This window comes from Sciurus carolinensis, chromosome X (genome assembly GCF_902686445.1).
Source record: "Sciurus carolinensis chromosome X, mSciCar1.2, whole genome shotgun sequence".
Classification (NCBI taxonomy): Eukaryota; Metazoa; Chordata; class Mammalia; order Rodentia; family Sciuridae; genus Sciurus; species Sciurus carolinensis.
The window spans coordinates 82,992,823-83,009,733 of NC_062232.1; the positions used below are offsets into that span (position 1 = coordinate 82,992,823).

Here is a 16,911-nt window from a genome sequence, read left to right on the forward strand (position 1 = left end):
AAGGAGAATGGTGAGAGGGAAAAGGAAAGTGTGCCTGATGGGAAGTCTTCTTGATTCTTCATTCCAGGTGATGCTCAGTGACTGAACTTGAGGTATAAAGCTACTTTCTCTCCATTAAAGACTTGAAGACCCCGCCTTAGTTTACGGCTTCATTTAATTTCCAGACTGTCTTTTTTGGCCTGTAAGGTGCAAGCGTAGGGCATTAGGACCCAGCGATTGTTGTAGTGAGAGTGGTTGAATCTCAATCTCTCAATTTTTCTCTCGAGCTCCCTCCTCTCTCTTTGTCATTCTGGCTGCCTGCTGCCTCCGCAGCGTCCCTCTAGCTCTCCCTGTGCTAACTGCCTGCGCCTTAGACCGACGGGGTGCGCAAAGCAGAAGGATTAGTTGGGACCTGCCTGGGTGACCCTATGGCATCCCCCAGAACCGTAACTATCGTGGCCCTCTCAGTGGCCCTGGGACTCTTCTTTGTTTTCATGGGGACTATCAAGTTGACCCCCAGGCTCAGCAAGGATGCCTACAGTGAGATGGTAAGTGAAGCAACCGGGCGATGAGGAGCGCACCCCCATGGGATTGCCAGTACCTCTCCCCTTCTTTCTTTCTATCTCCAGTCCCATCCCCTTAACCTCTACCCCCACCCCGGATCCTCCTTTCTCCCCAACAACTTTGCAGCTCGGGAGGAGCAGTTGGACAAGAGCGATTTCATTCGTGAGCTATACTGGGAGCAACTGTTTTGGAACCACTGAATATCGGCTGGGGGAGGGGCTGACCAGCAAGTACCCCCAACCCCAAGTAAACCAGAAGGCTGAGCCCTGTGTAGCACCTGTCATTGGCAGGAGTCCTTCCCTCTTTCCAGCACACACCCAAAGTCCAGGGCACCAGTCAGCAAGTCCGAGTCCTTCCCTCAGAGCTAAGAGTTTTAAAAGCTGGAGAGTTTATTTATTTTAGGGAGGAACAAAGAGGGAAGAGGGGAAGAGCTGGGGAGAATGGGTTACTAAAAGAAGCAATTTGTAGAGGCTGGCTAGGTATTCCTCATCCCAGGTACAGAGCTGATAGTATTCCTCTAGCTCCCAGCGTGTATCTGGGATCCTTAAGACAAAGCAGTCTTGGCCCAAATAAAGGTCATTGCGCTCCTGCTTCTACCCTTTTCCCAAGGGAGAGTTAGATGTTTTATTTTGTTTTGTGATGTAGGCTAATCTACAAAATATGCAAAGTCTGCCTTTTCTCCCCTGCAAAACAGTCCATAATCCCTACCTTGCCTCCTGTGGATGCCTGGGGCCAGGCCCTCTGCAGGTTTTCCCCTCTGCAGAGTTGGAATCACCGAAGGTGACTGGCCAAAACATCTCTGCAACCTGGGGGCTGGGCTGCTTTCCTCAGTTGGGTGTGATGAGGACTTGGAGTACTAGGAGATAGCAAGGGATGTTTCCAGCACTTTCGGTCTGTTGCCTCTCTCCCTGTCACTTTACCTCTTCCTTTCCCCGCCCCAGATGAAGGGAACCTGCTTCTCCAAGCCTTTGCCAGACTGCCAGTAATGGGAGGGAGCACATTACTGGGCTCTCAAGGTCAAGAAGGAAATGAGCTTAGGGGAGGAACAGAAGAGAGAGAAAAGAGGCAAGAGGAACTCCCTGTTAGGGCCAATGCTGAGAGGAATAGCCTCACACGTTGAGACAAATTAATCACTCTCCTGGAGCCCAATGCAGAGCTTTCCAGGGCCCCACAACGTGAGCTGCAAATGGATCGGATCGAGACTGGCAAATTGTAGATGCTCAGAAAATATTTGCAGGCAGCTCTGGCTTCTGTCTCAGGGTTTGAGCTTGAGCTTTCCATTTCTTTTTTACCACAGGATCACCCTGAGGTGGGGGAGGGTGGCTGGGACTCAGGGCTTAGGTCTAGCCCCAGTGGCAAATCCTAATATGCTTCTCCTTTTCCCCTCCCCTCCTCCCAGCATGTTTGACCAGATGGAATTGAAATCAGGTCAAAATGAGTATCCAAGGCAGTCTGGGGACGGGGGGTGGTGAGGTAGCAGAAGCCACAAAAGGGTTTGAAAAGATTGGGGCAGATGGACAGGGTGGAGGGGAAAATGCCACTATATTTTTTGTGTTGGTTATAGTAGTTTAGTGTTAGATTATAAATAAATAAATGTGCTCTTGCTTTACTCTTCATATGTACACATATTTATATATTTGTGTGTATGCACCATAGGTATTTTAAAGCTTTCCCTTTCTTAGGGAAATCATACCCTTCTTCAGTATATATATCCTGACCTCCGGACCTTGCTCAGCTGCTTTAGAGGCCCCCCCAAGCTGCACCCTGAGTACAGTGTTAGGTTCTGCAGACAATCCAACTAAGATGGAGTCACTGGGAAGCTTCCTACCAGCTTGGCAGGAGCTCATGAGGAGGACCAGCCACACATGGGTTTACAGTAGGTTTGTTCCTAGGGAGTGGAGCTGTCTATTGCAACCTAATGAAAGAAAGAAGAAACAAACAAGAATATTTCATTTCATGTCATACACAGGAATGTATTTAAATAGTTATAATCTAATATAGTAGAGTGGAACCACTGTGTTTGTGTGTGTGTGTTTGTGTGTGTGTATATGTGTGTGTGTATTCACGTCTGTGCTTCTGTGCATCTGGAGGGAATGGAAAGACTACATCTAACTGCAAGGTAGATGTCATTGTGGTATGAAGCTTTGAAGAGGATTTTAAGACTGCCCTTTTTCAGGGTTCTCTCCTGCACTAAGCATCAGGATAGAGATGACTCTCTGGGATAGGACCCACTGCATAGTGCCTAGGCTTGGCCCAGCTTTATTCTTAAACCCATAGGAAAGGGGGAAGATTCAGTTCTAGTACAAAGAAGGCACTCAATGAGTGTGTTTGTGTGTAGATATACATACACACATATATACACATATACATACACACAAGTGTGTGTTTATATGTATGTATATATATATGAGTGAATAAAAGAGTCATTGTAGCATTGCCTTGGTTGGTCATCACCCTTCAGATTTCTCTGGTTTTCTCTTGATTATGCAGTTCAGGAGCTATTTCTTGTTATTTAGAAGAGGCCAATAGTCCCTCAAAACCACAAGCCTAGATCAGATTGGATGATTATCTGGAATTTTCTGTTTTGCATTTAGAAGTGATTCCTCTGCATGGGGTTAGTCATGTATTGACTGCAGTGGCATTTCTCATAAGATCTTAAAATGCTGTTTTTGCTGTTATTGTTTTTAAGATGATTTGTTTTTAAAACGGCTCTGTGAGATAGATTCATTTTATTAGTTATTCTTATTTTACTGATGAATAAACTGAAACACCTTATCCAAGGTCATAGGGTAAGCTGTTGTTGAAGCAGAGATTAGAAACCAAGTTCATGAGCCAATACTCCCAGTCGAGGGGTCATTGATGGTTAAAATTATTGGATTTTGGGGGAATGCCAGAACCTACAACTGACCCTTGAAAATATCTGGTATGTTCTGCCTTCCTTTTTTTGTACCAGTTCAACTCCTTAATCTATATTTTTTTATTTTGTTTTACTTTTTCTTCAGAACAAATTTTTCAAAAATTTAGAATTTTTTTCTTCTCTGCCAATTATTTTTCCTGTTCTTAAACCATTAGTCTTATGCTTAGGTGTTATTTCCTCCATGGAGAATGACTGCTAAAAACTGAATGGACAAATGGTTATGAACCTTTTTAACCCTGTCTTGACTGGAGAAGCCAGAAAAGGTTAGAAGAAAAAGTACAGGTTATTGTTATTGTTATTGTTGTTGTTGTTGTTTTGTAAGTACTGGAGATCAAACCTAAGGCCTTACACATGATAGGCAAGCGCTCCACTACTAAGCTACATCCCCAGCACACGAATGTAGGCTTTGGATTCATACAAGCTTGGGTTTGTGTCCTGGCATTTTGGTGTCTCAGTTTCCTTATTTATAAAATGGGGATAATAATACATACTTCAGAAGGTTGTAAATATGAACCAAGATTGCATATGAAAGTGTCTTATACAGTGTTTGCTATAGAGGTATTCAAGAAATACTGAGGGAGAGCTGGTGATGTAACTCAGTGGTAGGGCCCAGCATGCATGAAGCCCTGGGTTTGATTCTCAGCACTGAAAAAAAAAAAAGGCTCTGATGAGATGATGATAATTTATTCTATTTTATGCAGTGGATTTCTAACTAATTTGAATGGTCTGTTTAAGGGATTGAAATCAAGCATTAAGAAGAAAAAGGTGCTATTTTTGTGTGCCCTGGTAAACAAAATTATGCGATCAGCTAGTACTAAAAAATCCACTTGCTGCTGGGTAATGCACAGTGGATCCCATGTGGAACTTGCAGATGCATCTCTGAATAGCCCATTTGGCATGTGTTGTCTCATACCTCCTCCAGAATAAGCAAGTATTATAGAGTACTCTAAATCCTACGTGAATCCAACATGATTTGCTACTCCTTTAACTAAATGCCTTCATTAGTTTACTTGAATTGGAGGCCAGTACTTACAGGTGCTGCTAGGCAGTTTCCTGTGCAGTGATTAGAACATGAATGGTTAATTTGAATTAAATTTGAAATTCAGCTTTTTGTAGCAGTGGTTTTATCCTGTAAGCACAGGGGCCAAATGTGGAATGGTAGGAAAACACCGAAATTCTGTCACAATGAAGCCAAAAAATTTTGACCCTGAGGATAATGGGACACGTCTTAGATTCTTTGCATCCCCTCATAGTAAAGGTTTGTTGATTTGATCGATTTGGTTATCTGCAGTTGAATTGCCCTCCCGTTTGTGTAACCCTGGGGAAGCACACCTAAAATATTCAGGCAGCTTATTTAATGTTCATAGGCAATCGTTGACATTAATTGGTTTCCAACTAGGTAATAAGGTAGTCATTCCCTGGTGCTTAGACTGCTCTCTGAAGTGGTACAGTATGTTTTTTTCCTTAGAGAGGAAACTGAGACCCTGAGATAGGAAGTGACTTTACTTAGTTAACACAGCTTGGAGCTTATGTCAGAGAGCTTGAAGATGCTTAGCATGGCCAACAGCTTAGTTTGTTTCAAAGCGACCTTTGACAGTAAAAGCCAGATTCTTCTGCCCTAAGATGTAATGTGGGAAGGATCCCCTATGGTTAGGAGGACCAAGCTTTTCAGCTTCCTCTTTAGGTGGGCACTAAATGACAATAGAAAGTAGAATTGCTTGAAAGGTGTTTATCATTCATATGGATATTTGGGATATTTAGAATGGAACAAATGATGAGCTTTTTATTGCATTTAAACAACAATCTATGATTCACAGGTGGCTTTTTTTCTACAGAGATTCAGGAAAATCATACATGAGTCAGTAAATTTTGCAGCACTTATGTTGGCTTTATGGTTCAAGATAGCAACCAGGCTGAGATTTTTGGCCAAAATATATTTTTGTGAGTGCCCTCTTCTGGTTTCACACTGTTTTCCCCTGCAAATTTTATTGAAGTATAATATTTATACCAAAACATGCACAAGGAATTTTCAGGATGCCCCCATGTAACCAGACACTCATAACAAGAAACAGCACTGAGCCTGGCGCTGTGGCACATGCCTATAATCCCAGCAACTCTGGAGGCTGAGTCAAGAGGATCGCAAATCTTAGGCCAGTCTCAGTAATTTAGCCAGACCTCAGCAACTTAGTAAGATCCTGTCACAAAAATAAAAATAAATGGGGATGTAATTCGGTGGTAAATTTCCTGGGTTTAATCCCCAGTACCATTAAAAAGAAAGAAAGAAAGTACTGAGTAACACCCTTAGCTACCCAGCCTCATGGACCATTCCAGTTACTTCCCTCCCAAGGGTAATTACTCTCCTGACTTCTAATAACATAAGTTAGTTTTACCTATTTTTGAACTTTTTTAAAAAACATTTTTTCAGTTGTAGGTTGACACAATACCTTTATTTTATTTATTTGTATGTGGTGCTGAGGATCAAACCCAGCGTCTCACATGTGCTAGGCGAGCACTCTACCGTTGAGCCACAACCCCAGCCCCTATTTTTGAACTTTTTATAAGTATATTATACAGTATATTTGCCCAACAATTTTTTTTCTTTCACCTAATTGGTATAAGTGAACTAAAATGGATCAAATCACTTGCCCTCTTTCCCCATTTTGTCTTGTTAGCTGGCTTAGGTTGGTTATTAATTATAATCAAAGATGAATGGTATTTGACAGTTTTCAGCTGTTCAAAGTTTAATGTCATTAATATGAGATCATGGCCCCTGGGGTGAAGAATAAATGACAAAAAGGAAAAAGAGGTACCACTAAAGAAAGGCTCCATAACACTTTTGACTCATGTCTGAATCATATATCCTCATACCAGAAGAATGGACCTGCTTGATTCATCACTATTATCATTGAAATTACTGTGATTTGCAAATGTATGGATTTCTAATTGTGTGGTTCATTAATGATAAAATGTATGCATATGATTCTTTAAATCCTCCAAGTGCTCATTTCAATGAAAAAAAGGGAAACTGAGGTAATAAAATACTTAGTAATTTTCTCTAAGCAATTGGGGTAAAACCAAAATTGGAGGGCCTGGTGATATGGCTCAGTTGGTAGAGTGCTTGCCTAGCATGCACAAAGCCCTGGGTTCAATTCCCAGCACACACACAAAATTGGAATTTAGACCATTTTAAGAATACTGGTGAGCTGGGCACAATGGTGCAGGCCTGTAATCCCAGCAACTCAGAAGGCTGAGGCAGGAGGATCTCGAGTTTAAAGCCAGCCTCAACAACGCAGGAAGGTCCTGTCTCAAAATAAAAAGATAAAAAGGGCTGTGCATAAAGTGCCCCTGGGTTAAATACTTGGTACATCCCCCCTGCCCCCTGCAAAAGAAAAAAGAATATTGCTCCAAGGATATTGCTGGATGATTGCCTTTGACTGAAGGGATTTGAAACATTGACTAAACCCTTCTCTTTCCTACTTCTTTCCCCTGTAGGGAAACTAGGTTTCAGGGTCTGCCTCAATTCAATAGAAAGAAACAGAACTAACAAAGTGAACTGCAAGACCCTTTTGGGAAAATGAATGGGTCATCTCTCTTTATTCTTACGATCAATACAATTAAAGTCTTTAAAGACCTAGTTACCATAGACACAAGACTGTGACCCTTCTATTGTTAGAAATGAGGTGCCTGGGACCAAGCATAATAATGGGGCTGGCAACAGTGGGATTCTTTTGATGTCTCTATGTTACTCTACAAGAGAAAGAATAAAGAGCTTCCTATAATGTCAAGAGCCATCCAAGGGCCAGAGGCAGTGGCACAGGCCTGTAATCCCACCAGCTGGCTCGGAAGGCTGAGGCAGGAGGATCACAAGTTCAAAGCCAGCCTTGGCAACTTAAACACTCACTGAGACCCTGTGTCTAAATAAAATATTTTAAAAAGGGCTGGGATGTTGCTCAATGGTTAAGCACCCGTGGGTTCAATCCCTGGTACCAAAAAAAAAAGAGCCAAACTCAGTCCCATCTCTAAGAAATTACACATTCCCTTTTTGGAGTTCTAGAGAATAGATCCTATCTATACCTACTCAATTTTAAACTAAAGACTTGATAAATGGCTTATTCACATACAGTTTTCTCTTTAGAAAAAGAGGAAAGAAAGATGCAACAGCTGCATAAAAATATCCACAGCTGCAGTTTAACAGGCTAGCTAAACCGCTGGTCATGGTGGTGCATGCCTGTAATCTCAGCAGCTTGGGAAGCTGAGGCAGGAGGATTGAGAGTTCAAAGCCAGCCTCAGCAACTTAGCAAGGCCTTAAGTAACTTAGTGAGACCCTGTCTCTAAATAAAATATGAAAAAGGGCTGGGGATGTGGCTCAGTGGTTAAGTGCCCCTGGGCTCAATCCCCAGTACACCGCCCCCGCAAAAAAAAAAAAAATTTAGCTGGAAAAAAAGGAATACAGAGTTACACCAAATTGAGAGAAAAAAAGATCTTGGAAGTCATAGGAACTTGATTTAAACACCTGAAATTTGGACCCAGGCTACACATTCCACTACAGATAGATAAGAATCTATTTTTTGTATCTGGAATTGAACCCAAGGGCACTTAAACCACTGAGCCACATCCCCAGCCCTTTTCATTTTTTATTTTGAGACAGGGTCTCTCACTAAGTTGCTTAGGGCCTCGCTAAGTAGCTGAGGCTGGCCTCGAACTTGTGATCCTCCTGCCTCAGCCTCCTGAGCCTCTGGGATCACAGATGTGTGCCACCACACCCTGCCCAAGGATCTATTCTTGAATAAATCGTTAGCACTAGCCAAAAAGGGGGAGTTACCAGAAGCCGTCCATCAGCATCTGGAAGTCTTGGCTCAGAACTGACTGGAAAAACTCATCTTGCTTCCTGTGTTCATCATTAAGAAGCTTACACTTAGGATTTAGGAATTGCCCCTTGAGAAACTTTATGTTGCTAATTGGAAATGGTCCTTACTTAAAAGTGTTAAGGAAGCCTCTTGGGTCTACATTTCTTTTCCCAATGTCCCCTTGCTACCATCAGCTGAGTGCAGAGGAGGAGGACATAGGCAGGTAGTGTATTTAGGTTAATAGAGGAAAGGGGTAACCATCACCCCTGACCCTCAGCTCAGTTCTGCTCCACATGGGTCTGGCTTTATTCAGCTTAGAGTTTACATACTGGTCAATATCTTTCCTAATTTCTCTCTGAAAAATCCCTGATTTAACCTAATATAAGAAGAGAGAGGGTTGGGGATTTAGCTCAGTGGCAGAGCCCTTGCCTAGCAAGAGCAAGACCCTGAGTTCAGTTCTCTGCCCTGAAAAAAAAAAAAGAAAAGGAAAGAAAAGAGAGGGCCAGGTAAGGGGGGTGGCACTTGCCTGTAATCCCAGTGATTCAGGAGGCTGAGGCAAGAGAATCTCAGATTCAAAAACAGACTCAGCAAATTAGTGAGGCCCTAATCAATCTAGCAACACTGTGTCTCAAAATATAAAAAAGGGCTGGGGATGTATCTCAGTGGTTAAGTGCCCTTGGGTCAATCCCTGGTACGAGAGAGAGAGAGAGAGAGAGAGAGAGAGAGAGAGAGAGAGAGAGAGAGAGAGAGAGAGAGAGAGAACTACAAACATTTTATATATCCTTGTGTGCTTGGGATCAGGTAGGGATCAGGGTGAGTTGAAATTTTAAATAGAGACAGTCTCTGACAGGGGATTAGGGATAAAGTGAGGCAAGGTCATGTAAATTAAGAGTCAGAGCCTGCCTTTATTTAAAATTGTTATAACTTGTTCATCACAGATATTTTTCTTGTTTAATGAGTGTTTTTGAAACTCCCTTAAACTTCCTTAAATCACCCAAGGCAAGTAGACTGACTTACTTTGCCTTAGTCCCCACCCTGCTCAGAAAAATGAGACAGAGAGGTCAAATAATTTGCTCATGAATATCCAACTGGAAAGTGGCAGAGTTGAGCTGGTTGTAGTGGTGCATGCCTGTGATCCCAGCGAGAAGGCTGAGGCAGGAATAACACAAATTCAAGGTCAGTCTAAGCAACTCTAGCGAGGGCCTAAGCAACTTAGTGAGACCCTGTGTCAAAATAAAAAATTAAAAGGGCTGGGGGTGTGGCTTAGTGGTTAAGTAACCCTGGGTTCAATCTCTGGTACCAAAAAAAAAAAAAAAGAAAGAAAAGAGAAATAAGAAAATAAAGTGGCACACCTAATTTGAATAAGTTACACTCCATGTATGTATAATATGTCAAAAAATGCACTCTTGGGCTGGGGAGGTAGCTCAGCTGGTAGAGTGCTTGCCTCGAAAGCATAAGGCCCTGAGTTCGATCCCCAGTACCGCAAAAAAAAAAAAAAAAAATGCACTCTACTGTCAAATATATCTAAAAAGAACAAATAAAAAAAGAAAGTGGCACAATTGGAATTGGAAGTCCAGTCCACTTGGGTCTATTCTTAAGGTGTTTTTTTTTTCCCACTAAACCATCAACTTTTTTTTTTTTTGGTACTGGAGATTGAACCCAGGGGCATTTAACCACTGATCCACATCCCCAGCCCTTTTTATTTTTTTAATTTTGACACAGGGTCTTGCTAAGTTGTTTAGAACCTAAGTATCTGAGGATGGCTTTGAACTTGTGATCCCTCTGCCTGGGCCTCCCGAGTCACTGGGATTGCAGGTGTTTGCCACCATGTCCAGCACCATCCGTCTTTTAAAAGTCCTCATAGAGGATTATCTGTGCCACTTGTTATATTAACTCATCAAATAAAGGTGCATTCACATGTCTAGGAGTAGGAGAAATGTTTTAACATTTGTTCCAAACCTAGAATGTGCGAACACTATTCTGAGTGCTAGATGTTTCTAAGAGGTCAAGTTGGCTTTCTGCCCAATTCTTATAGCACAGTTTGTCCCTTAGTATCCAAAGGGGATTGGCTTCAGAAACTGCCTAAGGACACCAAAATCCTCGTGTGTTCAAGTCCCCTATATGAGATGGCATAGTACTTTCATGTTATCTGTGCACATCTTTTCATACACTTTAATTTTTTAATTTTTATTTATTTATGTTTATGTAGTGCTGAGGATCAAACCCAGTGCCTTACATGTGGTAGGCAAGTGCTCTACCATTGAGCCACGACCCCAGATCCCTTTCATACACTTTAAATCATCTCTAGATTACTTATAAAACCCATACAAGGTAAATGCTATGTAAATAGTTGTTATATGTATTGTTTAGGGAATAATGACAAGAAAAAAGTCTGTACATGTTCAGTACAGATGTAATTTTTTTTTCATTTGGTACTAGGGGTTGAACCCAGAAGTGCTTAACCACCGGGCCACATCCCAAGCCTTTTTTTTTTTTTTTTTTTTTTTTTTTTTTGGCGGTGCTGGGGATTGAACCCAGGGCCTTGTGCTTTCAAGGCAAGCACTCTACCAACTGAGCTATATCCCCAGCCCACAAGCCTTTTAAAAATATTTAATTTACAGACAGGGTCTCACTGAGTTACTTAGGGCCTTGATAAGTTGCTAAGGCTGGTATTGAACTTGCGATCCTCCTGCCTCAGCCTCCTGAGCCTTTGGGATTACAGGACTGTGCTGCCATGCCCAGTTAGATGTAATTTTTTAAAATACATTTGATTTGCATTGGTCGAATCCATGGAGGTGGAACCTGTAGAGATGAAAGGCTGCTTTTAATTGTCTGGCATCTGGTACCTTTTATGTGTGTGTGTGTGTATGTGTGTATGTGTGTGTGTGTGTGTATGTGTCTGTATTTGGGGGGAAGCATGCATGTGCACACTGAGGATTAAATCTAGTGTCGTGCATGTGCTAAGCATATGCTCTACCACTGAGTTATACCCACAAACCCATTAGTCTCCTCTTAAAACTCCTCTTGGATCTGGGTGTGGTACCACATGCTTGTAATCCCAGTAATTTGGGAGATTGAGGCAGGAGGATTGTGAATTAAAACCCAGACTCAGCAATTTAGTGAGGCTCTAAGCAATTCATTGAGATCCTATCTCTAAATAAAATATAAAAAGGGTTGGGGATATGGTTCACTGGTTAAGCACCCCTGGATTCAATCCCTGGTACAACAACAACAAACTCCTCTTGGTGTCTAAAATTCGCTCTCCTGGTTTGTCACTCACTTTTTTGACCATAACTTTCTTCTGTATGCTTTGTGGACTCTCTTTTTCTTCCTATTTCTTAAATGTCTGTCACACAATTTTTCCCATTGTATATACCCTCCTTGGGCATACCAATGACTATCCACTCTTAATCTTTAGCCCAGACTTCTCTGATTGAGCTGCCTACAAGTCATCTCCACTTGGATGTCTTTAGAGATATCTTGATTCAAAAACCCCAAGTCAAATTCCTCATTCAGCAGGTCATGGTGGCACCCACCTGTAATCCCATCAGCTCTGGAGACTGAGGCAGGAGGATTATAAATTCGAAGCCAGACTCAGCAAAAGTGAGGCACTAAACAACTCAGTGAGACCCTGTCTATAAATAAAATACAAAAAAAGGACTGGGGATATGACTCAGTTATTGAATGCCCATGGGTTCAATCCCCAGTACCAAAAAAAAAAAGGATTCCACATTCATTCCTTCTCTTAGTCCCCCTACTCCCATCCCTCTCAATATTTTCCTCATACTTGGAAAGTGGTAACACCTGTTTACTGAGGCACCCAAACCAGAGAGCACAGAATCTTTTTTTGGTACTGGGGATTGAACCTCGGGCTTTGGTGCATATGAGGTAAGCACTCTACCAACTGAGCTATATCCCCAGCCCTCAGAAAGAATCTTTCTTGACTCTTTTCCTCAGTGTCTACAACCAATAAGACACCGATTTCCATTGATTTTTGCTTTCAAAGTATTCTTTTCTTTAAAAAAATTTATTATTTGTTAATAGACCTTTATTTTATTTATTTATATGTGGTGCTGAGAATCAAACCAAGTGCCTCACACATGCTAGTCAAGTGCTCTACCACTGAGCCACAACCCCAGTCCTCAAAGTATTCTTAACTTTGTTTTTTTTTTTTCCCCTCCATCTTTTCAATGTCATTATGCTAGTCCAGGTCTCTCCCCTGATCTCTTTGTTCCCAAGAATATCTCTCCCAGTCCATCCTCCATGCTATTTCTAGAAAAAGCTTCCTTAAAAAGCAAATTGAAGATAGTAGAATGAAACAGTATTACCCTATGTATATGTATGATTATATGAATGGTATGAATCTACATTGTTCATAACCGTAAAAATGAAAAGTTGTGCCCCATTTGTGTACAATGAATCAAAATGCAGTCTGTAAAAAAAAAAAATTTAATAAAAAAAGCCAATTGATTATGTTACTCCCCCTGGCTTATAGGACAAAGTCCAAAGCTCCATAACAGAACAGATACGATTCTTCATGATCCAATTCACGTCTATCTCTTCTGTTTTACATCTCATCTCTCTTCCTTTCCTCTCCCAATCTATGCCAAACTGAGGAAGTTTTTGCAACAAACCAGTGTATTTTGTGCTTTAGGGGCCTTTTCTCATCCAGTTTTCTCTGTCTGCAAAGCCCTTCCTGTATTGATCTTGAAAATGCCTATTCTTTGAAGATATAATTCTCAATTTTCTGTCACCATCTAGGGAGATTTGACCACTTACTCTGGTGTGCTCCCACTGTTCCCAATACATAATTTTATGCAGCACTCATAACATTTTATTGCATATATGCTTTTACACATCTACTTTTTCCCTGTAAACTTCATGCTTCAGGATGGCAGGGCCCTTTGAATGATTGATATCTGTATTCAGAATACTTGGGCTGGAGGTGTGGCTCAGTGGTAGAGTGCTTACCTTGTACATGTGAGGCACTGGGTTCTATCCTCAGTACCACATAAAAATATGTAAATCAAAAATAAAGGTATTGTGTCCATCTACAACTGAAAAAAGTAAAAAAGAACAATACTTAATACAGTGCTTAGCACAGGGAGACAATAAATATTGAGTTGGTGAATAGATTTTTAATGAAAAATAAAGCAGTGGACCAACCCAGTAAGACATTTGATAAAATCTCATCGATATACTCCCAAATGAGGATTATGCCGATCTGAATAGCGAAAACTATGAATGATCTATTGCTCTAAGATCTATATAATTCTATTATTTTGTAATATATCTAGTGACTCTTTCCTCTGTCCTATAAGGTTTCCTTTTGGGTTGCCATTGGACCTTGTACAGACATCTATTATATATATTTACACATGCTGCTTTATAATGTCATTTACATATCCACCCCACCCCCTGCCACTAGACTGAGAGCTTCCTGACCCTGTCTTAGTTCTCTCCGTATCTTCAATGCACAGCCCATAGTAGGTGTTCAATAAGTATTTGTCATATTAAAATTAATGAATTTTTTTATTGTAAACAAATGGGATACAGGTTGTTTCTCTGTTTGTATATGGAGTAAAGGCATACCATTTGTGTAATCATAAATTTACATAGGGTAATGTTGTTTGATTCATTCTGTTATTTTTTCCCTCCCCCCCACCCCTCCCACCCAAAATTAATGAATTTGAATTAAGCTAATGAAAGTATTATCTTGTAAAGTTCTGAAGTTTATCTCATTGAACACTGGAATGATTTTTTATCTTATATTAAGATATATAAGGAGCTAATACTTGTATACATTTTTATTTTTCAATTTGCACATTAATTTTAAAATTTTTATATATTCCACAGATGTAAACTAAAGCTCAGTTCTTTTTGGAAGTATGATAAATGCCAAATTAGGGAAGTACAAATTAATGAAGCTTTATCATACTATGCCTTGCCTTATTTCATTTTGTTTGGTATTCTTTCATGTGCATCTGAGATTGTACAAGGCAGGCCCTAGAAAATGTAGATATGGCTACTACACATCAGTTTTTATAGGTCCAATGAATTTTCTTTTAAATCCTTAATGCTTATGATTTCTTTTTGGCAATGCTGGAATTGAATCCAGTGCCTTGTGCATGCTAGGCAAGCACTCTACCACTGAGCTACAACCTCAACCCAATGGTTATGATTTATAATTGACAACTTTTTTTTTAAACTATGAAGTCAAATTCTCTGCCTTAAGACATTTGGTGCATGTCTTAGTCCATGCAGACTATTGTAACAAAATAACATAAAGTGGTATCTTATAAACAACAGAAACTTATTTCTCACAATTCCAGAGTCAGAGAAGTCCAAGGTCAATGCTAGCAGATTTGGTGTCTGTTGAGGGCATTTGTTTTGGTGCCTTCTAGCTGTGTTCTCACATGGTATAAGGGACCTCTTTTATAAAGGCACTAATTCCATTCATAACAACTCCATCCCACAGTCTTATTAATTCCTAAAGGCCCTACCTACTAATACCATGACCTTGGGGTGTAAGATTTCAACATGAATTTGGGGAGGACACAAACATTCAAATCACAGTAGTACTATTACTAAGTTTTAAATCACAGAGATCCCAACAGATAGTTTGCTTTCTTCTTAATTACAAGGCTTTCATTTAGGGGACAAAATGAAAAATGGGATACCTTTGGCTGGTGTGGAAGTGTGATGATAGGTAAGGAGGCCCCTGTTTGTGTTTTTCTTCATTCTAATGTTAGCAACATGGTTAACACAGTGATTTCCTTATGACATTCCCACTCTAGAAACGTGCTTACAAGAGCTATGTTCGAGCCCTTCCTCTGCTGAAGAAAATGGGCATCAATTCCATTCTTCTCCGAAAAAGCATCGGTGCCCTTGAAGTAGCCTGCGGCATTGTCATGACCCTTGTGCCTGGGCGTCCCAAAGATGTGGCTAACTTCTTCCTACTCTTGTTGGTGTTGGCTGTGCTCTTCTTTCACCAGCTGGTCGGTGATCCTCTCAAACGCTATGCCCATGCTCTGGTGTTTGGAATTCTGCTCACTTGTCGCCTACTGATTGCCCGCAAGCCTGAGGACCGATCTTCTGAGAAGAAGCCCTTGCCAGAGAATGCTGAGGAGCAACCCTCCTTATATGAGAAGGCCCCTCAGGGCAAAGTGAAGGTGTCATAGGAAAGTGGAAGTGCAAAATGTGGACCTTCCAGGCAGTTGCCTCCATGACACCCAGGAAGATGTCAATGTGTAGTTTTCATTTGATTTATTTATCTTGGGGAAAAAGGAAAATATAATCTGCAAGTTAATTGGCTTGTGTACATCTGTACTCTAAAATGACCTTCCCACGTTGACATTTGTGCACCACCTTTAATCACTCTGGGGCAACACTCACATCTGGCTGCATGTACATGTATACGGCTACTATTGAAGTGTATTTGTGAGATGGACTCCAGCAAGCATGTGACTGTGAGATTATGTGTGGGAAAATGTATTTAACTACCGTGTGTGTACACACACACATGTGGAGAAGGCTCTGATCTTGAACTAATCCTGCACAGGTATCCTTCCCTTTATAAGTTGATTCTAGTAAAGACAGAATAAAACAAACTTTTTTTAAAGAGAATCCTACTTTTGGTATAAAAGAAGTGACCTATTCCCTTGTGGGGAGAGTATCCTTCTCTAGATGAAGCTGAAAACTTAAACTCACCACTTTAGGGAAAAGTTCCTTTAATTTGAAACACTGAGTTATGTGTAAAATTAATTAGCCTTTACTTCAATAGTTAAGTTTTAAATACTTCATATTGAGTTTAATTAAAACAAAGGATACATGCAGTCAATTGATAGTCTATTCTTCAAGTGATAAAATAGGTTGTTTCACCTTGCCTTTGTACAAGCCCAACTTACTGAGTTCTTTTACTAACATTTAAAAACGGAAGTAGTAGGATTTTCTTAAGCCCACAGCTGCCTCACTTCCACTATTCTTAGTAGCTAACCAGGATTTGGCAGCTGCTCCACTGTTATGGTTGATGGAGCAGGAATTGGTCCTGTTAGAAATTGGAATCTCAAACATTAGCTATTCTCTGAAACCGTCTCTGAAAATTGACAGAGAAGTTGTATCCTGTTTCCCTGCCAAACAGTTTCACTACTCCTATTGATTCTTTACTGAACTTTGCTAGTGTAAGAAAAGTTCAAATCAGCCCCAGAATTGTGTCCTCTATATTTCTTTATCATTCCAGTAGGTGGAATTTGGCTGGGGGAAGGACATTTGACATGGGTTAGTTGGATTGAGCAGTATGGAAATTTGCTTTCTTCATTACATACTGCTGTTTCTCCTTGTTAAATGTGCTTTGATGGTTTTAATATTATTGTGCCAGGGATGGGGAAAGGGGTGGGGGGTTGTGTGTGGGGAGAGTACCTATTGTATTTTCTTCAGTGTCATTGTTCTTGGTAATTGATACCTCTGTCTTATTTCTCTCATTCTTTCAAAATAAAAAAAAAAATTTTTGAAATTTGGAGGAAACTGTCTGGATACATACTGAAAATCTGAAAAGAAAGGGTACTTAAAAGGAAGAGAAAGGAGAGTATAAATATAATCACTTAA

General features: G+C 40.7%; 1 protein-coding gene and 1 non-coding gene across 2 annotated transcripts; one reads left to right on the plus strand and one right to left on the minus strand.

The window, feature by feature from the left end:
- Positions 1–268: 268 nt before the first annotated feature.
- Positions 269–16,693, plus strand: Tmem35a (transmembrane protein 35A). The gene is made up of 2 exons (XM_047536467.1): positions 269–527; positions 15,105–16,693. Exons 1-2 carry the CDS (start codon positions 408–410, stop codon positions 15,486–15,488), a joined length of 504 nt encoding a protein of 167 aa, XP_047392423.1. The 5' UTR covers positions 269–407; the 3' UTR covers positions 15,489–16,693.
- On the minus strand, positions 10,821–10,893 carry Trnas-uga (transfer RNA serine (anticodon UGA)). Its single transcript has one exon. It is a non-coding gene; the product is annotated as a tRNA-Ser (tRNA).
- Positions 16,694–16,911: the final 218 nt, after the last annotated feature.

Excerpts from the sequence above, each read along its gene's own strand:
- Tmem35a (XM_047536467.1), top strand. The coding sequence starts at position 408 with ATGGCATCCCCCAGAACCGTAACTATCGTGGCCCTCTCAGTGGCCCTG. Across the intron at positions 528-15,104 it reads AGGATGCCTACAGTGAGATG|AAACGTGCTTACAAGAGCTA; the intron begins GTAAGTGAAGCA and ends TTCCCACTCTAG.